General features: G+C 40.1%; 1 protein-coding gene across 8 annotated transcripts in view; it reads right to left on the bottom strand.

The window, feature by feature from the left end:
- Positions 1-27,254, bottom strand: part of SIL1 (SIL1 nucleotide exchange factor) — a 216,377-nt gene that overhangs the window by 78,176 nt on the left and 110,947 nt on the right. For all 8 annotated transcript variants that reach the window (XM_080803525.1, XM_080803529.1, XM_080803526.1 and 5 more), the window contains 2 exons: positions 10,713-10,833; positions 4,136-4,235 (listed from right to left, as the gene is read on the bottom strand). In XM_080803525.1, the coding sequence (XP_080659651.1) occupies positions 4,136-4,235; positions 10,713-10,833 (221 nt within the window). The remainder of the gene's footprint in view (positions 1-4,135; positions 4,236-10,712; positions 10,834-27,254) is intronic.

The following is a 27,254-nucleotide window of genomic DNA, read 5'->3' as shown; positions in this document are numbered from 1 at the left end:
CTATGCCTACTTGTGATCTGTCAAATAAATAAAATCTTGAGAAAAAAAGAAGAATGTCTTGATTTCTCTTTCACTCGTGAAGGATATTTTCATTGGCTATAGAATTCTGAGTGAACAGTTTTTTCAGGACTTGAAAATATTGTGCTACATACTCTGGTCTTGGTAGTTTCAAATGAAAAATGCACATTATACCATAAGCTAGTATTTTTTTTTTCTGACTAGCTGTTTTCAACATTTTTTCTGTATTTAATTTTCAGGAGGTTGACTGTGAAGAGTCATGGTGTTGATTCCTTTGAGTTTATCCTACTGAAAATTCAGTTTCATCAATCTATTTGTTTATGCTCTTCATTATATTTGGGGATTTTTCCATCTTTATTTCTTAGTTTATTTTTTCATTATTTTTCAGTACTCTCTCCTTTCCTAAGACTCCAATGACAGAAATGTTAGATCCTTCCTTATAATCACACAGGTCGCTAAGTCTCTGTTCATTTTTTTCCCTATTTTTAATCATTTCTGTCTTCAAGTTTATTGGTTCTTCTCTTTCCTATTCTGCTTCTGAGCCCTAGTCAGTGGTTTTTGAACATTTTCAGTTGTACTTTTTCAGTTCTAAAAATTTCATTTGTTCTTTTTTCTATCATCTGCTTCTTTCCTAAGGTTGTCATTTGTTTCAAGAGCGTTCATAATCATTTGTTGAATGATTTTTGTAACTGCTTTAAAATACTTTTTAGGAAATTCAAACATCTGTGTTATCCCACTGTTGCCATCCATTAACCGTTTTCCCAGTTCAAGGTTTGATTTTTTTTTTTTTTTTTTGTATTCTGGACATTTTGGGTATTACTTTTAAGATTTCTCTAACTTACTGAATCTTCCTTTCAAGCAAGCAGTTAAAATGTTTACATTTGGGGCGCCTGGGTGGCTCAGTCGATTAAGTGGCTGCCTTCGGCTCAGGTCATGATCCCAGAGTCCTGGGATGGAGCCCTGCATTGGGCTCCCTGCTCAGTGGGAAGCCTGCTTCTCCCTCTCCCACTCCCCATGCTGTGTTCTCTCTCTCAGTGTGTCCCTGTCAAATAAACAAATAAAATCTTAAAAAAAATTTTTTTTTAAATGTTTACATTTAATATGCTGGTTCTGTCCTTCTTATATGGCTGTGACTCTAAGACAAATTTAGTTTCCGGACGCTATGCAGCGTTATTTTGGTCTGTTTCCTTTATAACCTGCCAAAAGCACATCTAGAACCCTGGGAGTATTCCACACTGTGTTTCAATTACCAAATCTTCTGCTCTGTTAATTCTGGTCAGTTTCTCACGTGGGTCACCAGAGAATATGCCCAAGACTTCATTTGTGAAATCCCTTTCTCCAGCTCCCCGTCTCCAAAATCCTACCACCATTCTCTAGTTAGGAGGAAGAACATCACCTGCCACCACTGGACACTCTACATTGGGACAGAAATCCTTCCTTGGCCTCTTTACCACCCTGCTGGGGAAACTGAAACACTGCTTCACTGATGCTGGTATGAGGGTGGAAGTTCAGGCTCCTCACTTACCCTCACTGACAACGTCCCAAAGTGGGGAGCAAAATGATGCTTCACACTATCTCAGTGCCAAGAAGAAGGTAAGAATATAGATTCTCCATTCACCATCACCCATTACCCCCCAACTCCCACCAACACACACAATGGCATCACCTCTGCTCCAAGTGAAAAATCACCTTGGTAGTGTAAGGCAGGGGAAGACATTCAAATATCCTACTTGGCCTCTACCGATACCACCCCAACAGGTGAAGCAGCCTGCTACCCCCATGTAGAGGGTAGAAAACCAGGCTCTGCACTTGGTGTCTACTGGTACCACACCAGCAGAGGAAACAGAGAATAGTCTCCTACCATTGGGCAGAGGGTAGAAATTCCAGCTCTCTGTTCAAGGCTCCCCGATGCCACCTTGGTTAAGGCAACAGAATACTGCATCACATCCTATCATTGCCATACACAGAGGGTAGAAGTTCAGCCTACCCACTTGGCTTCTGGTGACACCACTTTGGTGCAGGAATGAGAGTGCAGCCTGCTACCACCAAGTAGGAGGTGGAAATCCAAGTTTCCCATTCAACTTCTACTGGTACAAATGTGGGGTGGGAAATTTCCATCATCTCTGGCTAAACTAGAACAGATATTGTCAAAAAGAACATAGCAATGAGCCCCTGATCCACATCTCTAACCATTCATCAGTCAATGGACATTTGGCCTCTTTCCAATAATTTGGCTATTGTTAATAACGCTGCTTAAACATTGGGGGGGCATCTATCCCTTCAAATCAGTATTTTTGTATCCTTTCAGTAAATACCTAGCAGTGCAATGCCTGGGTCATAAGGTAGTTCTATTTTTAACTTTTTGAGAAACCTCCATACTGTTTTCCAGACTGGCTGCACCAGTTTGCATTTCCAACAACAATGTAAGAGGGTTCCCCTTTCTCTGCATCCTCACCAACACTTGTTTCCTGAGTTGTTAATTTTAGCCATTCTGACAGCTGTGAGGTTAAAAAATATTTTCTTAATATTCATACTTTTCTATACGAACTTAACTATGAGAAAGAACACAACTAAAAGAGAACAAAGAGAAGAGATGGGGTAGAGTAGGTCTACCACCCACAGAGAAGACATGAATCAGGGGCTCACTGCTATGTTCCCATCGGGCCCACATGGAGCCCAGAGGGGATGATAAGCGAGAATGAGTCCAACCCCTTGGCCATAGAAATATCAATTTCTGTTCTAAACACCTAGGCACACAGCTCTCTCCTCTGCTGACCTCTGCTTCACCAGGTAAGAGGATTTGATTTTCCCCACCCTTCTAACCGGTGGTATGATGAAATTTTATCTTTCACTTTCCTACAACCACTACTGCTACCACTGCCATCCTGCTACTCATCTTCTCATACCATATACACTCCCATACTGGGAGACGTGACTTCACTAAGATGAGGAAAGACATGTAGGACATGGTCTGCATATTAACACATCCTAATTAGGTCCTCCTCAACACCAAAACCAAAAAACAAAACAACAAAAGGCTCATTTGTCTCAGAAATGCTTAGCTCAAAACAATCTGAGGGACCTAAGGCTCCTTCCACTTAACATACAAGCTGTCAAGAACCTGATGCTGCCCCTCCAAGATACTGCCTGGATTCTGGGGCACCGACAGAGAGACAAAGCAAAAGAGGACTGTGAGGAGGATAAGAGGGAGAACTTAGAGAGCTCTCTAAAGTAGCCATCAGAGGAGCTTCTTTCAAGGACAGGACTCAAATGGAAGTGTAAAAAAATGATATGGGAGCAGAGCTTGGGTTGTTCAGTCAGTTAAGCATCTGCCTTGGGCTCAGGTCATGATCCCAGGGTCCGAGGCTCAAGTCCCACATCGGGCTCCCTGCTCAGCAAAAAGCCTGCTTCTCCCCTTGCTTGTGCTATCTCTCTGCCAAATTAAAAATAACACAAACACACAAACACACACACACACACACACACACACTTATTTTTTTTAATGATGTGGGACATTTCTCTGGCTATCACATGAGTTCATGATCCATCTCAAGTTTAAGATTGGGCTGCATTTCTGCCTTTTTGTCCTTCTCATTCCCTTAGTTTGTACACAAACTTAGAACTGGAGGAAACCTCAGCCATCCTCTTATTCCACTCCTGTGCTGTACATTTAGGAACATGAACCCTGGAACAGGGAATACATTTGCTACATGTTCAAAAGACATGGACAAGGATCAAGGCTTCCTTCCCAGCCTAGCTCCTCTGTTCTTTAAGCTTGTGTCTAATCCAAGTGAAAGTGAGGAGATTTGTGTTTTAATCTCTACTTTCCTCAGTCTTGTCTGTAAAAATGAAGAGTATGATTATCTCTGCTTTGTGCCTCAATTTCCCCAAACATATAGTGCAAAGTTAGATCCTAAACAATGAAATGCTCCCAGCATTGGTATATTTTTTTTAACTGGTCTATAAAGGATTACTTATTTGGCATTAACTACCCTTTGAATTATTTTACAGTATTATTATCATAACCCCATGTATATTTTAACAGCTTCAGGCAGAAGTGGTTCCCTTCAAGGCTGTCTAGTAGGCTTACTAACTCCCTGGAAAGAGTATTACACACCTTGTCTTCCTTTGAACTCTCCACTTCCGCCCCCTCCTTGAATTTTGCCAGAGCACTCTTGAGGTCCTGAGATGTATAGGTGTTAGTGTTGATGTCCAGCCTGTCCAAAGAGAAGGTGAGAGTCAGGAAGGAGGCACCATCTTTCCCAAGGGAAAAAGCACCCCCCACCACCACAGGGGCTGGCACTCCAAAACAAGGTAAGCCAGGCCAGCTCTAACTCAGAGTACACCACTCTAGCTTTGCCTTTGGTCAGCCACAAGCCAACAGGTAGTCTTACCTTAGCTAGAGGAGAAAATACACAGTTGAAGATGGGGTCATTTCATGAAAGAGGAGGAAATGCCATGGGGCAGACAGAGGCCTACCATGGAGAGAGAGCTCTCAGCCAGCTACACAGGCAGAAGTATGTTTGGAATGTCAGTGTGATGCTGTTCTGGCAGCAAGTGACAGGCAGGACCTCCTGGAGCATAGTGGGCACAAAGGGTATAGCAAGCACCCTATTTATATTCTTCTAGTAAAGGACCAATGGGGACCTGAGCACCCCCCTATATGGGCCTGGCCTAATTTCACAAGGCAATCTTTCTTCACAAAAAAAGGCTGGATAAAATCACACCTTTAAAACCAACTCCTGGGGGCGCCTGGGTGGCTCAGTGGGTTAAAGCCTCTGCTTTCGGCTCAGGTCATGATCCCAGGGTCCTGGGATCCAGCCCCGCATCAGGCTCTCTGCTCAGCAGGAAGCCTGCTTCCTCCTCTCTCTGCCTGCCTCTGCCTACTTGTGAGCTCTCTGTCAAATAAATAAATAAATAAATCTTTAAAAACAAAAAACAAAAAACAAAAAAAACAAAAAAAACACCAACTCCTGGGCACAGAGAAAATGCAGGAGGTACATGTCAATCTGACCAAGGAATAAGTTTGAGATATCGAGGACTAGACACAAAGCCAACCATCTTCCAAAGTCGGCCTCTGAGGAGAGGGAGGAAAGAAACAAATGTGGATGTCTTCTCAAGAACTTGGCGAAAACTCAAGTGGCATCTTCTCAAAGCCCCCCGGAGCTGATCCAGGCCATGACTGTTCTTCTTCTTGAGAGAAGGCATTCATGGGATGGGGTGGGTTTTGCCACCAATGGTGATTTCTGATCAGTGAACAGAGAGGTAAGACTAAAAGTGACATAGACAAAGGAAGTGTGGAATGTGGTCTGTGCTTGACAAGACTATCCAGCTCTGGGCAGGGGAAGGGGGTGGCATGGTGGTTTAAGGATAGCCCAGGAGATATATACAGGCGGGGAAGGAAGGGGCTAATGGGCTGCTCTGGGCAAGATAAGCATATCAGTATAAAAATCAAGATGTCAGCAGGCCTTAGTGCCTATGAGAGGCACACGATCTTAGGGCTTTGCTCATTTAGTCTTTGATTCATCCTAGAAACCCCTTAAACTCCTGAGAAAAATGCTTGTCTTCTCTAAACCTCAATCTTCATAAACTAATTAATAATAGCTAATCACTCCCATTTATTGAACACTTAACCATGTGTCAGTCACTGTTTTAATCCTTTAAAAGTATTATTTCATTCAACTGATTACCACAATCCTACGAGGTAGGGAAGATGACCCCTCTTTCAGAAGAGCATCACCCACTGACAGTAGCATGAGGATGCCACTGCCCTTCCTCTTATTCCTAAGACAGAGGTAAGTATTTGGGGGCACAGCCCGAACGGATTACCCCCTCCCTCCTCTAAGACTTGGTCGGAACAAATCCCATCATGCTAATAGCTCTATTCACTGCCTTAAGTGCCACTCTTCTGGGCCACTTGCCATCATCCATTCTCAACCCAACCTACACACACATACAAGTGTGCACATGTGTGATTGCACACACAGACATCAAATCATCTTCAGCTGGTATGTCTACTTCATTCTTCACTCAGAAAAATAGATGCTATCATCAAGAACGCCTTCATATTCCACTCATCACCTCTATACACCAACCTGCACCAAATATACACTGTCTGCTTTCCCCTCTACAGCAAAGGGTAACAGTGTCCCTGCTCCTATTAAACTTATGTTCCAGATTCCACTTCCCTTTTCAAAAGCTTTAACTCCCATAATTATACTGCTCCCTCTTGTCTGCATCTTCATTTTCTCTTTCTGGTTGGATTATTCCTTTGAATATACCAATACTCTTTTGATGCCAGGGTCTCTAATTATCATGCCATTCTCCATCTCCTCTTCAGAGTAAAACTTTATAACACATTGTCTTCACTCACTATTCTCATCTTCATGACTCCTACCTACACTGCCATTTGCTCTAATCCGGATTCAGTTCCCACAGCCTATTAAAACTTCTCATCAAAATTACTAAAGTAATTGACGACCAGATCCCATGGACTCTTCACTCATGTCAAGCTCCCCAACCACTGTGTGGCGTTTACAAAGCTAACCCCCCCCTTGTTGAAACACCCTCCTTCCTAGCTTCTTGTTACTACATTCTACTGCCGCTTCCCCTTCCTTCCTCCTTCTCTCTTTTCTTGGTTCCTCATCTCCCACTGAACCCTATATACTTGATTGCTTTGGAGTTCAATCCTGAACAACCTTTTCTATTTCCACATTCTCCACTAGTTCTTTTAAAATACCCGTCAGGCCGGGCACCTGGGTGGCTCAGTTGGTTAAGCATCTGCCTTCAACTCAGGTCATGATCTCAAGGTCCTGAGATCAAGCCCCATGTCAGGGTCCCTGCTCAGCAGGGAGTCTGCTTCTCCCTCTTCCTCTGCCCCTCCCTCCTCAACCCGCTGCTCATGCTCTCTCTCAAAAAATAAAATCTTTTTAAAAAATTAAGATAAAATAAAATATCTATCAGGCAATGATGCCCAAATTTATATCTTTGACCAATCCTCTCCCCTGAGTACCAGCCAGACTGTGGTACAACTACCTGATGTATCATGGATCTCAGATATTCATCAGGCACCTCAAACTTACTCAACTATCAAACATAGGTCTTGATGTTTCTCCCCATCAATCTGCTCCTTTCTCAATCTTTTCTATTTCAATAAATGGTACTTCTAAGAACCTACTTGTGTTAAATCCCAAAATGAGGCTTTATCTCAAATACCTCCCTACTACCACCTTCCTTCAATCCCTAAATCTTTATAAGCAAGTCCCGCTGGCACCACCTCCAAATTAAATCTCCACACCCAACCACTCTCCATCATGACACTCTAGACTAAGCCACCATTATAACTTACCTGATCTACTGAAATGACACCCTGATTGTCTCTCTGTGCTTCTTCTTTCATCCATCCTCAATCCACTCTCCATACACCCAGCAACTAGACTGAATTTGCTAAACTACATCATATTCGACTACTCTCCCACCCCAAATCCTCCACTGGCTTTCCATTACAATTCTACTTAAATGAAGACTGCTCAACATGCACCTCCAAACTTCACATGATCTGGCCCCTCATGAGGCCACTCTCCAAAACCATCTATTATGCTTCTTTCTTCTCCTACTCTCTAGTCACCCTGGTCATTTTCCTATTTCCCAAATTTGATGGAGTCTCTTCCTTGACAAAGCTGGAGATTCTTCTTTTTCTCTCTGCCTGAGATGCTCTAACCTTAACTGTAAAATTAACTCTTTGCATGACTAAATCCCAGTCATCTTTCAGGTCTCATTTTAAATATCACCTTAATGAGGCCTTCCAAAACCATCCTATTTAAAATGGACTTCCCTAGGGACTGATTACCTTGCTTATTTCTTCCCTACTTTCCACCACTATCTGTAATTATTTCTCTTGCATTTTCATTTTTCTGTTTTTCTGCCTACCAGCCTCTCTAACACTGGCATCCTGTTTCATTTACTACTGTATCTCCAGTACATGGCACATATGCACTCAATAGGTCTTTTGTGAAATTAATGAATGGAGCAAGGAAATGGCTCTGTCTTTGGCCCACTCCCTTAATCACAATGCTGTATTCTACCATGTTAAATGCTCAACTCAAGATGGGAAAACCTGGTTGTATACTGTCCTTCATCCCTCTGAACCAAAGACAGTGATTCAAAGAAGATGGTTACTCCAGGGCAAAAAAGACTGGTACAATGTTGGGATGTTGACAGGGATATGAACTAAAAGTGGAGATGACAATGCCTAAGACATAAATAGCAAGAGAAAACCCAACTGCTAGGAACCAAATATACACTGAAGGCAGTTCCAGGAGAGGCCTCTGAAACAAATCAGAGTCAGATGCCTTATCCCAGATTTTAGAGCCCAGAGTCATTACAGCTCTAGTTAGCAGTGTGGCCAGTCATATATCCAGCAGAACTGGTGGACAGGCTGCCATTGCATGCTAAATGGACCGTACCCATCTCTCCTTAGCCAGTGGTTCTAAACTCTGTGATCATCAACCTCTTTGACAATCTGATGGAAAGCTGTGGGCCTTGTCTTCTTGTCCTCCGAACAGAATGAGCAGATAAGCAAACTACTCTAAAAATTGTGGAAATGAGCCCTGCCCTTTGGCCACCATTCTGGTACTGAAGAGCCAGGAAGACAATTTTAAGTAGAATTGGAGGAGCCCAAAATGAGGTCCACAGCAGAAGGAAGAAGTCACCATCAGAAGTGGCCAGAGATTCACTGAGTTTACAGCAGTGAAACCCACACCACTTTGTCCATGATTTTGGTTGCTGTTTAGACAGGTTTGCCACTACTAATAAATACGGAGAAGGAAGAGGATATGTCCAGTATACCCTGGAGGCTATTCCAGACCAGAACCCTCAGAAACATTCTGAAGGAGAAAAGTAAAGAGGCAGAAATAGAACAGGTATCTCTCTCTTATGGTGTGCCTATTACAGACCACACGAATAATTTTGATTTCTAGCCTAAAAAGATAAAAGTAACTGACAAAGCATTTAGCAATCTTACTGAAGATCTATGGTCAGGTACTGGAAAAAGAACTTTCCACAGTAGTAAAATCAACAAATTCCAAGTTAATCAAGCTCCTAATTCAATATTCTTAAACCAAGAATAAAATAAGCTATTTATTTAGAAAATAGGACTTGGCACAGAGGTGATAAAAGACCTCCTGATGTACTCTGAGACACTGATATATGTGTGCATATATGTGTGTGCTAGGGATGGAGGGAGCTTGGCAGGGGTTACAACAATGAAATTTTATTCTTTCTTCGATGGTTGTGAGAAATTAATCATCATATGGCCTCCAGGTATAAACCTGTCAAGAGAGATGGGGGAAGATAAAGATCCTCCCCAGTTGGGAGTGACTGTGTGGAGGACAAATATCTCCTTATCACAATATATAATCAGATTTTCTAACAGTAAAAACCACCCACATCTGAGCAGGCTGCTCTGTGGGGTTGTGGGTGCCATAGGACTGAAGGTACATATGGACAGGCTGAATAACCTTTTGTTGAGTACATCAAAGAAATGACTCAGGTACGAATTGGGTCTCTTCTTTAACTTCTGGCTCTTATCTAACTGCAGAATATGGTTGAAATAACGAAAATTTGAGGACTGAATAACACTAACCCAGCTCAATCCATTATTGACTGCCAATACTTGCATGCATTTAGAACAGGGGCATCAACTCTTTGTTATGACCACATAATATTTTAGGTTTTATGGGCCTTATGGTAATCATCCCAACTAACTCAACTCTGCCAGCTAATAGGAAAGTGGCCACAAACCATACATAAACGAATGAGCATAACTGTGTTCCAATAAAACTTTATTTATGGACACTGAAATTTCTAAGAGCTATGAAATATCATTCTTTTGCTATTTTCCAACCATTAAAAAATGTTAAAAACAACTTAGCTGTGGGCTGCACAAAAAGAAGCAGCAGTCCCAGTATGGCCCACAGCCCATAATTTGCTGGTCCCTGTGTTAGAAACCTCATGATTGGTATTTACGACCTTTTAAATTGCCCAAATCTAGCAGCCCCTGCAAACCCCATGCCTCTTCCTCCCTCACATAAAAAAGAACTTGCAAGTAATACTTACTAATTCAAGGCAAAGAATAGAAAAATAGACAAATTGCCCAAAATCAAATACTCTAAACTGGTTATTAAAAAATAAAGCAATCTCTTACCATTGGAGAACTTTTATCCTGCAAGAAAGCCTGTTTAATATGGACTAACAAGAGGAAAAGTTAGTCTGAATTAAAGACTTTAAAATGCAATTTTATTGTTCACCAAGGAAGTATTACTGCAAAGCAGAAGGCCTAACAGGCCTGTTTTAATGAATAGATGACTCATCTGTAATCAGCACATTAATTGTTGGGATTCAAATGGGTGCTCTTAAAGTACTGGGAAAAATAGCTTCATTTTTAAAGCAGGTTAAGCATTCCCCCTACAGCCCTTTCTAAAGTATCAATTTGCTTTGCAAACCGATTCTTTCCATAGATTCTACAAGTAAACTTCCACAAAACCTTGACAGATTTATCACAAATTCTAGACTACTAAACTTCAAATTTTTGAAAAAGCCACAGGAATTTGGGTAAGAAACATTATATTGTCATTACTGTCAGTATTACAAAATCAATGTTGTCAACCTCCCAGTCCCTAGGGTCATCACTGTACCTTCTGCCTTTTTTCAACCCTTTCAAATTACTTCGGAACTTGTCCTCTTCTTGAAGTTTCACTTCTCTTGCCCCAGTCTGGAGATTCAGCCGCACATGGGATCCTGCAGGGACAGCCTGCCCTAAAAGCCAAGAAGAAAGAGGGCTCATGAGGTAGACAGTCCTCACAGGGACACTGCAATGGAATGTTTGGCTAACAAGCCAACAGAATTTATTAATTCGTGAAGACCAGATTTTGCTGTGTTCCACTGCCTGACTCCAGCCATCTCTCTAACACACACACATACCTCACACATATTTTCTCCTTTTGTTAATACATATCAAATTAAGGGAATGAGGCAGATGGGCAAGGGCATCTGCACTTTAATCAAGAGACCAATAACTCCAGTTAGAACCTGCATCTTTAAGCTATTCTGTTTTCTTTAAACTGAGCTATAATAAGCCTTTCTCTTAATGTGCAGGTGAATAGTAAATATCTACTCACCCTTAAGGACTTGGCTACATCACTGCATCCTTCATGACACGCTTCTTGCCCCTCCCCAACAGTCCCAGACAACCCCAGCGAGCTTGCCATTCCAGCAAGCTTAGACCTCACCACCTTCTTCTTCTTCATCATCAGGCTCCTTCTGTGAGGCTCTCTCCCTGATGAGCACAGGGACCATATCTCTTCCTATTTTATTTTCCAAGCCCCCAGACCAGGGTGTGATTGGAAGTTAAGAGGATAGAGCAAGCCAAGGAGGCAGGGAATGGAATCAACAGAAACTAGAAACGAAAAACCTATGCCCACCCATCTCAGAAGAGACAATCCACTAACTGAAAAAACAAGTAATGTGAATGGATGGGCTATTCATACACAGTGTACAAAATTACTCAAAGACAGCTAAAAAGCAGGTAAAGACACTACAAAAAAAGAACTACAGGCCGGTATCTTGATGAACTCAGATGCAAAGATTCTCCACAAAATACTAGCGAACTAAATCCAACAATACATTAAGAAAGTCATTTACCATGATCCAGTGAGATTTACTCCTTGGGTGCATGGGTGGTTCAATATTTGCATATCAATGAACCTGACAGGTCACATGGACAAGAGAAAGCATAAAAACTCATTTCAAGAGATGCAGAAAAGTATATGACAAAATACAATATCCATTCATGATAAAAACCCTCAACAAATCAGATCTAGAGGAAACATACCTTAATATAATAAAGGCCATCTATGAAAAACCCACAGTTAATATCATCTTCAATGCAAAAAAACTGAGAGCTTGCCCTCTAAGATCAGAAACAAGACAAGAACATCCACTCCTGCCACTTTTATTCAACAGAGTACTGGAAGTCCTAGCCACAGCAATCAGACAAGAAGAAGAAATAAAAGGCATCCAAATCAATAAAGAAGAAGTAAAACTTCCACAATTTGCAGATGACATGATACTATATGCAAAAAATCTTAAGACCACACTAAAAGATTACTAGACCTGATAAATGAGTTCAGTCAAGTCACAGGATACAAAATCAAAATACAGAAATCTGATGCATTTCTATACACTAATAATGAAGTTCAGAAAGAGAAATTAAGAAAACAATCTCATTTATGATTGTACCAAAAATAATAAGATACTTAATATAACTAAACAAACAGATGAAAGACTTGTACTCTGAAAACTATACAGACTGATGAAAGATGTCAAAGAAGGGACCCCTGGGTGGTTCAGTCAGTTAAGTGTCTGCTTTTGACTCAGGTCATGATCCCAGGGTCCTGGGATCAAGTCCCACAACAGACTCTGCTTTGCAGGGAGCCAGCTTCTCCCTCTGCCTGCTGCTCCCCCTGTTTGTGCACTCTCTCTCTCTCTTCTGACAGACAGACAGATGGATAGATAGATAGATAGATAAGACATAAACAAATGGAAAGATATTCATTCCATGCTCATGGATTGGAAGAACAAATATTGTTACAATGTCCATACTACAAAAAGAAATCTATATATTTAATGTAATCCCTAACAAAACACCAAAAGCATTTTTCAGAGCTAGAGAAAATAATTCTAAAATTTGTGTGGCAACACAAAGACCCCGAATACCCAAAGCAATTTTGAAAAAGAAGTAAACTGGAAGTATAACAATACCAGATTTGAGGATATACTACAAAGCTGCAGTAATTAAAACAGTATGGTACTGGCACAAAAATGGACACAGAGATTAATAGTGTCCAGATAAACCCACAATTATATGGTCAAGTAATGTATGACAAAGGAGGCAAAAATATACAGTGGCAAAAAGACAGTCTCTTCAACAAATGGCATTGGGAAAACTGGACCACCTTCTGACCCTATGCACAAAAATAAACATAAAATAAATTAAGAACCTAAATGTGAGAACTGAAACCATAAAAATCCTAGAGCAGAGCACAGGCAGTGATTTCTTTGACACTGGCTGTAAGAACATTTTTCCAGATATGTCTCCTAAGCCAAGGGAAACAAAAACAAAAGTAAACTATAGGGATTAGATCAAAATAAAAAGCTTCTCCATAGCAAAAGAAGCAACAAAACAAGATGACAACCTACTGAACAGAAGATATTGCAAGTGATATACCCGCTAAGAGGTTAGTATCCAAAATACATATGAAGAGCTTACACAACTCAACACCAAAAGAAAACAAATAATCCATTTGAAAAATGGGCAGAAAACTCTGCACTAGTGGTGGGAATGCAAACTACTGCAGCCACAGTGCCAGTAGGAAACAGTATAGAGGTTCCTCAAAAATTAAAAATAGAATTACCATGCAATCCAGTAATTCCACTATTGAGTATTCACACAAAGAATACAAAAACACTAATTTGAAAAGATATATGCACCCTTATGTTTACCACAGCATTATTTACAATGGCCAAAATATGGACGTAACCCAAGTGTCCATCAACAGATAAATGGATAAGAAAGATGTGGTGTATGTATATACAATGGCATGTTACTCAGATACAGAGAAGAATGAAATCTTGCCATTTACAACAACATGAATCTAGAGGACATAATGCTAAGTGAAATAAGTCAATCAGAGAAAGACAAATACTGTACGATTTCAACTCATATGTGGTATTTAACAAACAAAACAAACGAGACAAAAAACTAGACTCTTAAATATAGACAACACACTCACAGTTACTAGAGGGGAAGTGGGTGGGGATGTAGGCAAAACAGGTAAAGGGGATGAAGAGTATACCTATCGTGATGAGCACTGAGTAATACAGAGACATCACTATATTGTACACCTAAAACTAATATAATACCGTATGTTAACTATACTGGAAATACACAACAATTTTTAAAAACACTGTTTAAAAAGCAAGTGTGCAAGATCACATACTACAAACAGATTGTTACCCAGCAACTACTATATACCAGCTACTGTGGCAGTTCTAAGAATACAAAGAGGAATGTTAACGGCCACAGGGATAGAAAATTTTAGGGAAAGGGTTCCAGATATTAGAAATCTAGAAGAAATCCTGCTCCGTGCTTTCTCCTGCCAAGGATGGCATGGCCTTGATGAGGCTGAATTTAATTCAAGGATCAAAAAAGGATGACAATATTTTAAAAATTCCTTTAAGGGAAGCATATAGCACGAGTTCTCTCAGAACTCAGATCAGGTAAACCTTAAGTATAAAAGGGTAATGAGGTAGCAAGATTTCAAGTTTTCTCAATTCTGGCAGAACCACAGTGAACTCCAAGTTCCACTGACCACTGCATCTCCACCAGAGAACTAAAGAGCCGGGGAAACACCATGCCAAGACAAGCTGTTCGGTTCCTATTGCCCCCGCTTCAGTAGGGAGTTTCTGTATCTTTGGCTAAAAAAATTAATGGGAACTTAAGTACATGAGTATATGTACATAACCATCTTCTTCTAACCTCAAAAGCAACCAAAAGGCTTCAAGGTTAAAAAAAATATATGTCCAAAGTGGAGTGGGGAAAACTTTCTCTGGGGAGGCTTCCCGAATAAGGTTAAACTAGCGGTCGAATGAGGCAAAGTAGTGAGACCCAGGCTGGGAAAATAGGGAATCCAAAATAGAGCTGTGCGTGCAAAGACTCAGACACACAAACTGACAGGCTACCTTCAGGCAGCCAGGAGCAAACGAATCAGGGAGAACTGGAAAGACTGTGGAGGCAGCTGAGGACAAGATGAGGCCAACTGGTGGCAAGAACAAGGAACTGGCAACTTCTATGCTTTTCCCAGGACCATGGGGCAAGAGGTATCTTCTTCAGCATTAATCTCTCCATGTGTGAAGGCAAGAGGTTATCTCACCTGGAGAGATCCCAAACTGACAAAACAGCAGAGTATCTTCCTGGCCTAAAGGCTAATAAGCAGGTCATCCTTGATATTCCCTTTACCTCACCATCCCCCATAGCCAGTGCATTTCTAAAACCTAGTGATTTTTCCTGTTACAATGTCTCTTGAATTCATTCTGTTGTCCTCACCACTGCTCTTGCCCAAACCATCACCATGTCTCTTCTGGACAGTGCCACAGCCTTCCAGTGGACTCTCTAATCTATTCTTAGCTCCCAGTCCAACTTTGAGGGGTTTTTTTGTTTGTTTGTTTGTTTGTTTATTTGTTTTTTAAATACAAATCTGACTATGTCATTACCTTGTTTCAAACCTTTTAAGGGCTTCTGACTTCTCTCAAAATAAAGTTGAAAGTCCTCATGGTGGTCAATGAGGCCGGTTAGTATCTAGCCCCTGCCTGCCTTTTCAGCCTTGTCCACTCCCCATTCTCCTTTTTCCATTCCATGAAAGAAGCTTGTTTATTCCTACCATGGGGCCATTCCACTTGCTGTTCGCTTTGCCCAGAAGGCTCTTTCCAACCCCAGCCTCCCTATCTCCTCAACTTACCAATCCCAGCTAACAGTTACTTCCTCGGAGTGGTATCCTCTATTTTCCCAGACCAGACCCGGCTGATCCTGCTCCCTACATTCTTTCGCAGCACCATGGACCTTTCCTTTACAGCAGTTACTGCAATCAGTGGTTACAGTTTAGCTTTTTTATTCATCTGATAAAAAGAAATGGTCACCATTTTATCCCCAGGGCCTATCCTATGGTCTAGTACTCAGTAAATCCTCAATAATTATTTGCTGAGTAAAGATTAAAAATGAAAAAGAGGAAATCCTAGCTCATCTAGAGGTGTGTGGAAAGGCCAAAAAGGATTTTCACTAGCTCAAGAGGATTCATAATAATTAGTCATGTTAATAGTTTCTTTTGTAGTAATACTACTACTAGTAATATAAACAAGAGTAGCACTTTGAAATTTCAGACTTTTGATCAAAATTAGAAATGGACAAGGTGAAAAAAAGTACGTGACTAACAGTTTCAAAACAAAACAGGTTATATAATATGCCAAAGTGGCCAAGGAACAGACTAGAATCTTATGTGAATCCACTTATTTATTTGGGGAAAATTCCAAAATTACTCCCTTCACATAAGCCACCACAGGGGGCAAGAGCAACCACAATAGCATTAACTTAAAATACAGGTTACGCTCATTTAAGATACACAAAACCAGCAATGGCAGCAGCAGAGGCAGCAGAAAACAGAATATTTTAAATGTTTCCACCCCACTGGGAAGAAGGCCAATTTAGCATGCAACTTGACCTGCATCCTTCTAGGGCCTCTATGAAGGGACCGTGACACTCGAAGAGAAGAGTGGATACAAAAAGTCACAAGGTACATCCAGGTCAAGAGTCAGCAATTGAAAGGTGGAGGGCAAGGGGGAAGGCAGAAAATATGACAGGGATCCAGAAAGGCCCCTCAAACAGGCCTGCAAAGCCTACTGTGTCAATGTCCCTACCACTGGTCCTCTGGGGACAAACCATGTCCTGAATAAACAGTCTCTGACAAAAGGAAACACTGTCCAAATTAAGTAAGGCCATATCATACTTGAAATTTGACGCCCATTGAGAATCTGTCACTGACTTCAACCATAGTCCAAGACCCAGGTAATAACTCTTGCTTTTCCATGGGGGAAAATCTGTGGTGGATTGCATTACTGTCACCAACTGTCCCCCCCTTTGCCTGTATCCACACCCTTTGTCAGGTGACCTTGCAGCACCTCCTACCATAGTGGAGTACTTTCCTACCCCTTGACTTTGGACTTTGCTTATGATGTGCTTCAGCCAGTGGGATGTCAGCAAATATGCCAGAGCGATTTGAAATGTGCTTCTATGTTTTGCTAGTCTTTTGGAATTCTACCATCACCATTAGAAATGTTTGCCAGCATTCTGGTCCGAGAAGGATGAGACCCATGGAGCAAATGTGGACCCCAAATGCAGAACGGAGCTAAGCCCAGCTGAGCCTAGCCATGGTAAACCAGGTCTAGCTGATCTACAGACACATGAGCAAGAATAAAAGACTGGATTTCTTTTATAACTTATTACTCTGAACTACCTTTGAACTTACACAAAAACTGCAAAAATAATATAATTTCCATATATTGCTCACACAGCCTTTCCTAATGTTAATAGCATTAATTTAACATAGTAACATAGTCATAGATAACTATCCCAACTGGGAAATTAACAATAACACTAACCAAACTATAAAGATCCTTTTTCAAGCCTTACCAGTGTTTCCACCATGCCCTTTTTTGTTCCGGGATTCCATATGGCCTTTGGTTGTTATTTCTCCCCCGTTTCCTGTAGTATGCAAAGATCCCTCAGCCTTCCCTTGTCTTTTATAATCCTGACATCATCAAGGAATACTGATCAGTTTTTCAGGACTGTCTGGTGTCTTCTCATGATTAAACTGAGGTCATGCATCCTTGACAGAATCACCAAGTATAGGACACGGTGTTATTCTTGGTGCATCATATTGCAAAGTTTGTGGTGTTAATAATCTTATGACTGGTAATATCGGACTTGATCAACTAATAAAAAGTAGTACCTACTGAGCTTTTTATACTGTGGTAAACAAAAATCAGAGCAGACTACCAAACTGAAAAGAATAGCTTGGCCACTTCTCAACAACTTAAAAGTTACCATATGAACCCAGCAACTCCACACCTAGGTGTATACCTCAAACAATTTAAAAAAATATGTTCACCAAAAATGTGTACATGAATGCTCACTGTAGCATCATTTATAATAGCTAAAATGTGGAAACAACCCTAATGTCCATCAACCAATAAATGAAGAAAAAGTGGTATATACATATGGTAGAATACTATTCAACAATTAAAAGAAATGAAATACTGACAAATACAATGTGGATGAACTTTGGATACATTATGTTCAGCGAAAGAAGACATATAAGAAAAGTCACATATCAGACAGTTCCTTTTAAATGAAATTCCAAAAGAGGCAAATCAAACAACAGTACATGGGTGGTTGTCAGGAGCTAGGGGGAGGAAGGAATGGGATGTGACTGCTAATTGGGATGGAGTTTCTTTCGGGGCTGATGAAAATGTTCTGGAATTAGACTGTGCTAATTGTACAGTACTGTGCATATACCAAAAGCCACAGAACTGTTAAAAAAATTACAAGGGAAATTCTTTGAGATTATAGAAATCCCTTTTCCTCTCAAACCACACCATTAGAGGAATCCTTCTGCAACAACTACCACCATGTTGGTGGTCTTATGGCTATTTTCTACTTCTTTCCTTTCTAATATGTTAATTGAAATTTCAAGTACAGGAAGAAGCAGGGCACAATGAATACAGACACCTACATCATGTAGCTGTTGCTTTTTTGTCACATTTGCTTCACAGAAGCAATGTTACAAGGAGAAACACATAATACACAAAATCTTATAAACAGAAACATAATATGTCAGTTCTAAATATTTCCATATGCACCTCTCAAAAATATAAAGAAAATCTGCTACAAAAAAGAGAGGAAGAGAGAGAGAAACAAAAAGAGAAAAGAAGCTTCATTACAAAAAAAACTTTCAGTCCTCCATCTTTTAATAATTTACTTAAATAATAAATGTGGCCTCATGGTTATTTTCTTCTATGAGTTATAATTCAATACTATCATTACTGATTTTGTAGCTCAGTTGTTGCAGCTTGGTCAATTACAAATTCCTTCAGGTTAGCTCTTCTGTCTTTTTGGCGAGTTCCTTTCCCCCATCATTTTCTTTTTTCAAGTACTTCCTTACTTTCTGGTTCCATAAGAGGTTACAAGTTCATGTTGTAGTTTCCTTTCCTTGCCCTGGAATCAACTACTTCTCAAGGAGCCTTAATTTCTTTTACTTAAGAATAGTATTTAGAAACCAAGATCTGGAGGAGGAGTCAAGATAGCAGAGGAGTAGCAGGCTGAGATGACATCAGGTCCCAGGAGTTCAGTTACATAGTTATCAAACCATTCCGAACACCTACAAGCCCAACAGGAGATGGAAGAGAAAAAGAGCAGCAATTCTAGAAACAGAAAATCGAACACTTTCTGAAAGGTAGGACCTGTGGAGAAGTGAATCCGAAGCCACAGAAAGATAGACCGTGGAGGGGAGGGGCCGGCTCCCGGCAAGCAGCAGAGCAACGGAGCACGAAATCAGAACTTTTAGAAGTCTACTCCACTGAGGGACATCACTCCAGAGGCTAAGCTGGGGTGGAGCCCTCACAGGGACAGCGTGGTCTCAGGTCCCGCGGGGTCACAGAAAGATTGGGGGTATCTGTGTGTAGCAGAGCTTGCAGGTATTAGAGCAGGGAAGCCGGCTACAGAGACGTAGCCAAGAAGTGAGCTTTCAGCTCAGGAATACCTTAAACTGTGATCCGTGGCACAGTCAGGCTGCTGCTCTTTGAGCAGGGACCCCACAAGTGGCAGATCCGGGGAGACTCACCTTCCTTCTCTGGAGGCAGGAATCTGCTGGGTTTGGAGACTCCAAATGGGACTGTGTGCCAGAGACAGAAACGCTCGGTCACAGGCCAGGTAAGCTCGGAGCACAGCTGGAGACCAGGGAGACAGGAGTGATTGAGCGCTTTTCTCCAAGGGCGCACTGAGGGGTGGGGCCCTGAGCACTCGGCTCCTCTGGGCGGGAGATTGGGAGACCGCCATTTTCATTCCCGTCCTCCAGAGCTCTATGGAAAGCATTCAAGGAACAAAAGCTCCAGAGAGTGAACCTGAGCAGATTACTTAGCCCAGCCCCTGGCAGGGGCAATGCAATTCTGCCTCGGGCAAAGACACTTGAGAATCACTACAACAGGCCCCTCCCCAGAAGATCAGCAAGAATATCCAGCCAAGAACAAGCTCACTGATCAAGGAGAACAGCGGAATTTCAGAGGAGAGGAAAGCGAAGCATGGAATTCATGGCTTTCTCCCCATGATTCTTTTTGTCTTGCAAAGTTAAATATTTTTATTGTTTTTTTTTTCTTATTCTAAATTTTTAAACTTTTACTCTTTCCTCTTTTAACGTTTTTTAACTAGTTTATCTTAACAATACCTTTCTTATTAAAAAAATCTTTTTGAACCTTTATTATTATAGTCATATTTTATCCTTCATTGTATATAACTTTATTTTTTATATACATATAGGGTTTTGTCTTCTAAAAATTTTTGGGATACAACTTCTTCAAATAGATCAAAATATACCCTAAATCTAGCACAGGGCTTTGTTCTAGTCTCCAGCCTGACCAAATTCTCTCCACTTTCTTTTTCTTTCTTTCCCCAACCAACTTATCTTATCAACTCCGTTTTTAGAATTTTTTTTAAATTTTCATCTTTACAGTCATATTCTATTCCTCCATCATGTTTAGCCTTACTTGTGTGTGTGTGTGTGTGTGTGTATACATATACATATACACTTATAAGTTTTCCTTCCTTTAAAATTTTGGGAGGTAGTTTAAGAGACCAAAATACACCTAAAATCAAGTGCGTGGGTCTGTTCTATTCACCAGTCATATATATATATTTTCTTTTTTAACTCTTCTTTTTTTACTTTTCTTTTTTTTAACTTCTTTTTACCCCCTTTCTTATCCCCACGATTTGGGGTCTCTTCTGTTTTGGTTAATGCACATTTTTCGGGGGTCTTTGCCACTCTTTTAGTATTTTATTCTCTCGTTCATATATTCTTATCTGGATAAAATGACAAAGCGGAAAAATTCACCTCAAAAAAAAGAACAAGAGGCAGTATCGAAGGCTAGGAACCTAATCAATACAAACATTGGTAATATGTCAGATCTAGAGTTCAGAATGACGATTCTCAAGGTGCTAGCTGAGCTCGAAAAAGGCATGGAAGGTATTAGAGAATCCCTGTCTGGAGAAATAAAATTCCTTTCTAGAGAAATAAAAGAACTAAAATCTAACCAAGCTGAAATCAAAAAAGCAAATAATGAGGTACAATAAAAAATGGAGGCTCTTACTGCTAGGATAAATGAGGCAGAAGAGAGAATTAGTGATATAGAAGACCAAATGACAGAGAATAAAGAAGCTGAGCAAAAGAGAGACAAACAACTACTGCGCCACGAGAAGAGAATTCGAATGAACTATTATAGAGAATTTCCCTATTATGGCAAAGGGAACAAGCATCAAAATCCAGGAGGCGCAGAGAACCCCTCTCCAAACCAATAAGAATAGGTCCACACCCCACCATCTAATAGTAAAACTTACAAGTCTTAGGGACAAAGAGAAAATCCTGAAAGCAGCCTGGGACAAGAAGTCTATAACATACAATGGTAAAAATATTAGATTGGCAGCAGACTTATCTATAGAGACCTGGCAGGCCAGAAAGAACTGGCATGATATATTCAGAGCACTAAATGAGAAAAACATGCAGCCAAGAATACTATATCCAGCTAGGTTATCACTGAAAATAGAAGGAGAGATAAAAAGCTTCCAGGACAAACAAAAACTAAAAGAATTTGTAAACACCAAACCAACTCTACAGGAAATTTTGAAAGGGGTCCTCTAAGCAAAGAGAGAGCCTAAAAGTAGTAGACCAGAAAGGAACAGAGACAATATACAGTAACAGTCACCTTACAGGCAATACAATGGCACTAAATTCATATCTCTCAATAGTTACCCTGAATGTGAATGGGCTAAATGCCCCAATCAAAAGACACAGCATATCAGAATGGATTAAAAAAAAAAAAAAAAAACCATCAATATGCTGTCTACAAGAAACTTATTTTAGACCCAAAGACACCTCCAGATTTAAAGTGAGAGGGTGAAAAACAATGTACCATGCTAATGGACACCAAAAGAAAGCTGGGGTGGCAATCCTTTTATCAGATAAATTAGATTTTAAGCCAAAGACTATAATAAGATGCGAGGAAGGGCACTATATTATACTCAAAGTATCTGTCCACTAAGAAGATCTAACAATTTTAAATATCTATGCCCCTAACATGAGAGCAGCCAACTACATAAACCAATTAATAACAAAATCAAAGAAACAAATCGACAATAGTACAATAATAGTAGGGGACTTTAACAGCCCCCTCACTGAAATGGACAGATCATCCAAGCAAAAGATCAGCAAGGAAATAAAGGCCTTAAATGACAAACTGGACCAGATGGACATCACAGATCTATTCAGAACATTCCATCCCAAAGCAAAAGAATACACATTCTTCTCTACTATACATGGAACATTCTCCAGAATAGATCACATCCTGGGTCACAAATCAGGTCTCAACCAGCACCAAAAGATGGGGATCATTCCCTGCATATTTTCAGACCACAATGCTCTGAAGCTAGAACTCAATCACAAGAGGAAATTTGGAAAGAACCCAAATACATAGAGACTAAAGAGCATCCTATTAAAGAATGAATGGGTCAACCAGGAAATTAAAGAAGAATTGAAAAAATTCATGGAAACAAATGAAAATGAAAACACAACTGTTCAAAATCTGTGGGACACAGCAATGGCAGTCCTGAGAAGGAAAATATATAGCAATACAAGCCTTTCTCAAGAAACAAGAAAGGTCTCAAATGCACAACCTAACCCTACACCTAAAGGAGCTGGAAAAAGAACAGCAAAGAAAGCCTAAACCCAGCAGGAGAAGAGAAATAATAAAGATCAGAACAGAAATCAATGAAATAGAAACCCAAAAAACAACAGAACAAACCAATGAAACTAGGAGCTGGTTCTTTGAAAGAATTAATAAGATTGATAAACCCTTGGCCAGACTTATCAAAAAGAAAAAAGAAAGGACCCAAATAAACAAAATCATGAATGAAAGAGGAGAGATCACAACCAAACCAAAGAAATACAAACAATTATAAGAACATATTATGAGCAACTATATGCCAGCAAATTTGACAATCTGGAAGAAATGGATGCATTCCTAGAGAGGTATAAACTACCAAAACTGAACCAGGAAGAAATAAAAAACCTGAACAGACCCATAACCAGTAAGGAAACTGATGCAGTCATCAAAAATCTCCCAACAAACAAGAGCCTAGGGCCAGATGGTTTCCCAGGGGAATTCTACCAAGCATTTAAAGAAGAATTAATTCCTATTCTCCAGAAACTGTTCCAAAAAACAGAAATGGAAGGAAAACTTCCAAACTCATTTCATGAGGCCAGAATTCTTTCAAAAAAGAAAATTACAGACCAATATCCTTGATGAACACAGATGCGAAATTTCTCACCAAATTACTAGCCAATAGGATCCAACAGTACATTAAAATGATTATTCACCACGACCAAGTGGGATTTATTCCAGGGCTGCAAGGTTGGTTCAACATCTGCAAATTAATCAATGTGATACAATACATTAATAAAAGAAAGAACAAGAACCATATGATACTCTCAATAGATGCTGAAAAAGCATTTGACAAAGTGCAGCATCCTTTCTTGATCAGAACTCTTCAAAGTGTAGGTACAGAGGGTACATATGTCAGTATCATCAAAGCCATCTATGAAAAACCCACAGCTAATATCATTCTCAATGGAAAAAAACTAAGAGCTTTTCCGCTAAGGTCAGGAACACGGCAGGGATGTCCATTATCACCACTGCTATTCAACAGAGTACTAGAAGTCCTAGCCTCAGCAATCAGACAACAAAAAGAAATTAAAGGCATCCAATCGGAAAAGAAGTCAAACTATCACTCTTTGCAGATGATATGATACTTTACGTGGAAAACCCAAAAGACTCCACTCCAAATCTGCTAGAACTTGTACAGGAATTCAGTAAAGTGTCAGGATATAAAATCAATTCACAGAAATCAATTGCATTTCTATACACCAACAACAAGACAGAAGAAAGAGAAATTAAGGAGTCAATCCCATTCACAATTGCACCCAAAACCCTTAAGGTACCTAGGAATAAACCTAACCAAAGAGACGAAGAATCTGTACTCAGAAAACTATAAAGTACTCATGAAAGAAATTGAGGAAGACACAAAGAAATGGAAAAATGTTCCATGCTTATGGATTGGAAGAACAAATATTGTGAAAATGTCTATGCTACCTAAAGCAATCTACACGTTTAATGCAATCCCTATCAAAATCCCATCCATTTTTTTTCAAAGAAATGGAACGAATAAACCTAAAATCTATATGGAACCAGAAAAGACCGTGAATGGCCAGAGGAATGTTGAAAAAGAAAGCCAAAGTTGGCAGTATCACAATTCCAAACTTCGAGCTCTATTACAAAGCTGTCATCATCAAGACAGTATGGTGCTGGCACAAAAACAGACACATAGATCAATGAACAGAAGAGAGAGCCCAGAAATAGACCCTCAACTCTATGGTCAACTAATCTTTGACAAAGCAGGAAAGAATGTCCAAGGGAAAAAAGACAGTCTCTTCAACAGTGGTGTTCGGAAAATTGGACAGCCACATACAGAAAAACAAAACTGGACCATTTCCTTACACCACACACAAAAACAGACTCCAAATGGATGAAGGACCTCAATGTGAGAAAGGAATCCATCAAAATCCTTGAGGAGAACACAGGCAGCAACCTCTTCCACCTCAGCCACAGCAACTTCTTCCTAGAAACATCGCCAAAGGCAAGGGTGGCAAGGGCAAAAATGAACTACTGGGACTTCATCAAGATCAAAAGCTTTTGCACAACAAAGGAAACAGTGAACAAAACCAAAAGACAACTGACAGAATGGGAGAAGATATTTGCAAACCACATATCAGATAAAGGGCTAGTATCCAAAATCTATAAAGAACTTACCAATTGAACACCCAAAGAACAAATAATCCAATCAAGAAATGGGCAGAGGACATGAACAGACATTTCTGCAAAGAAGACATCCAGATGGCCAACAGACCAAAAAGTGCTCCACATCACTCGGCATCAGGGAAACACAAATCAAAACCACAATGATATACCACCTCATAACAGTCAGAATGGCTAAAATTAACAAGTCAGGAAACGGATGCTGGCAAGGATGCGGAGAAAGGGGAACCCTCCTATACTGTTGGTGGGAATGCAAGCTGGTGCAGCCACTCTGGAAAACAGCATGGAGGTGCCTCACAAAGTTGAAAATAGAGCTACCCTACGACCCAGCAATCGCACTACTGGGTATTTACACTAAAGATACAAATGTAGTGATCCGAAAAGGCATGTGCACCCGAATGTTTATAGCAGCAATGTCCACAATAGCCAAACTATGGAAAGAACCTAGATGTCCATCAACAGATGAATGGATAAAGAAGATGTGGTATATATATACAATGGAATATCATGCAGCCATCAAAAGAAATGAAATCTTGCCATTTGCGACGACATGGATGGAACTAGAGGGTATTATGCTGAGCGAAATAAGTCAGAGAAAGACAATTATCATACGATCTCCCTGATATGAGGAATTTGAGAGGCAATGTGGGGGGCTCTGGGGGTAGGGAAGGAAAAAATGAAACAAGATGGGATCGGGAGGGAGACAAACCATAAAAGACTCTTAATCTCACAAAACAAACTGAAGGTTGCTGGGGAGGGGGGGAGGGAGAGCATGGTTGGGTTATGGACATTGGGGAGGACATGTGCTACGGTGAGTACTGTGAAGTGTATAAACCTGGCAATTCACAGACCTGTACCCCTGGGGCTAATAATACATTATATGTTAATAAAAAATAAGAAATTAGAAAAAAAAAAAGAAACCAAGATCTGGGTGCTAGGTATGCTTATTACTACTGTTACTATATACTTATTATTAGTAGTAGTATATACTTATTACTACTAGAGTACCATGTAAGAGCCATGTCAGACAGAGCTAAGAAATTTATGTACGTGTATACATTTATATATATGTTCATATACGCATCTCTATTTTGGTATCTATTTTTTTTAATAATTTTTTTAAAGATTTTATTTATTTATTTGACAGACAGAGATCACAAGTAGGCAGAGGCAGGCAGAGAGAAAGAGAGGGAAGCAGGTTCCCCACCGAGCAAAGAGCCCGATGCGGGGCTTGATCCCAGGACCCTGGGATCATGACCTGAGCTGAAGGCAGAGACTTTAACCCACTGAGCCACCCAGGCTCCCCTTGGTATCTATTTTTATATTTATTAAAAACTACAGGTTTATACTTGTAAAAACTACAACTTTATATCAGATTTCAATCTAACACCACAGAGATCATTTGTCTTTCCCTTTCCCTTACTTATAACTTCTTTCTCCAGCAGAGAGAGACTTGGCTCTTATTTTCTGCAATGTACTTTTTTATTGTTCAATTCTAGCATGAATATATTTTCAAAATTGGTAACCCATACCCCTATGAGAAATGTTACCAAACTAGATTGCAGCATTTACGTGCAATTCTTTTGTCTCTGACTTCGCAGTATCTTATCAGGATTATCTTTCCACAAAGTCACTTAGGTTAGCTCAGGTTAGCTCTTTTCTTTCTTACCCCCCATGTCGTATGATTATGTTGTTAATGTGTAATGCTCAGTTCATTTGTTAGTGTCTGTATTCCATTTTGTGGTTCCCGCTCATCCACATGCTGGCTGGTTTAACTGTTTGTTTGGGGGGCATCTCAAGGATATGTGAACTATTTCTGGAGTTCTAAGACAGAACTATACAAAAAGAAATTACTGTGGTTTTTAAGTCTGGAGGTGGTGTGTTTATCGTGGTAATTCATTCCAATGGTCCTGAAACAAGGAATTTAAAAGTGTCCAATATAAAGAACAGTTCTTTTTTCTGAAATTATGTAGTTCTTATCTTTTTAGTGTTAAAATGTCCCTTTATGAAATGAGCAAATGACAATGATGGATGATGGTGGGTTGTTTCGATGTTAAGACTCTTAACTCAGCAAAGTATAGAAGTTGGCCTTTAGTCCCCAAAATTTGCTTTTCAACTTTTTCTTATCCATCAAACACCACAATCAGGAAACTCCCCCATATATTCTACCAACATTCTCCAGGACGTTTGAAAATTATTCTCATTGTACACTTTAAGCAAGGGTACTTTATGGCATATAAGCTGTATCTCAATAAAACTGTTTAAAAAATACATTTCTTGGATAAAGCATTACCTTCTCCTTTCAAATCCCAGAACAGCAATTAGTGTATCAGATACAGTCCAAGGTGACAACACGTGTTTCCAGGGGCCTGGACAGAGCACTAAGCACAGAGCTTACGTAGCCCCAGGATAGTTGTAGGTATGGTATGGAG

The sequence above is a fragment of the Martes martes genome (assembly GCF_963455335.1).
Source record: "Martes martes genome assembly, chromosome: 5".
Lineage (NCBI taxonomy): Eukaryota > Metazoa > Chordata > Mammalia > Carnivora > Mustelidae > Martes > Martes martes.
The sequence above is the reverse complement of the archived record's forward strand: the minus strand, read 5'-3'. Positions and strand labels throughout refer to the sequence as shown.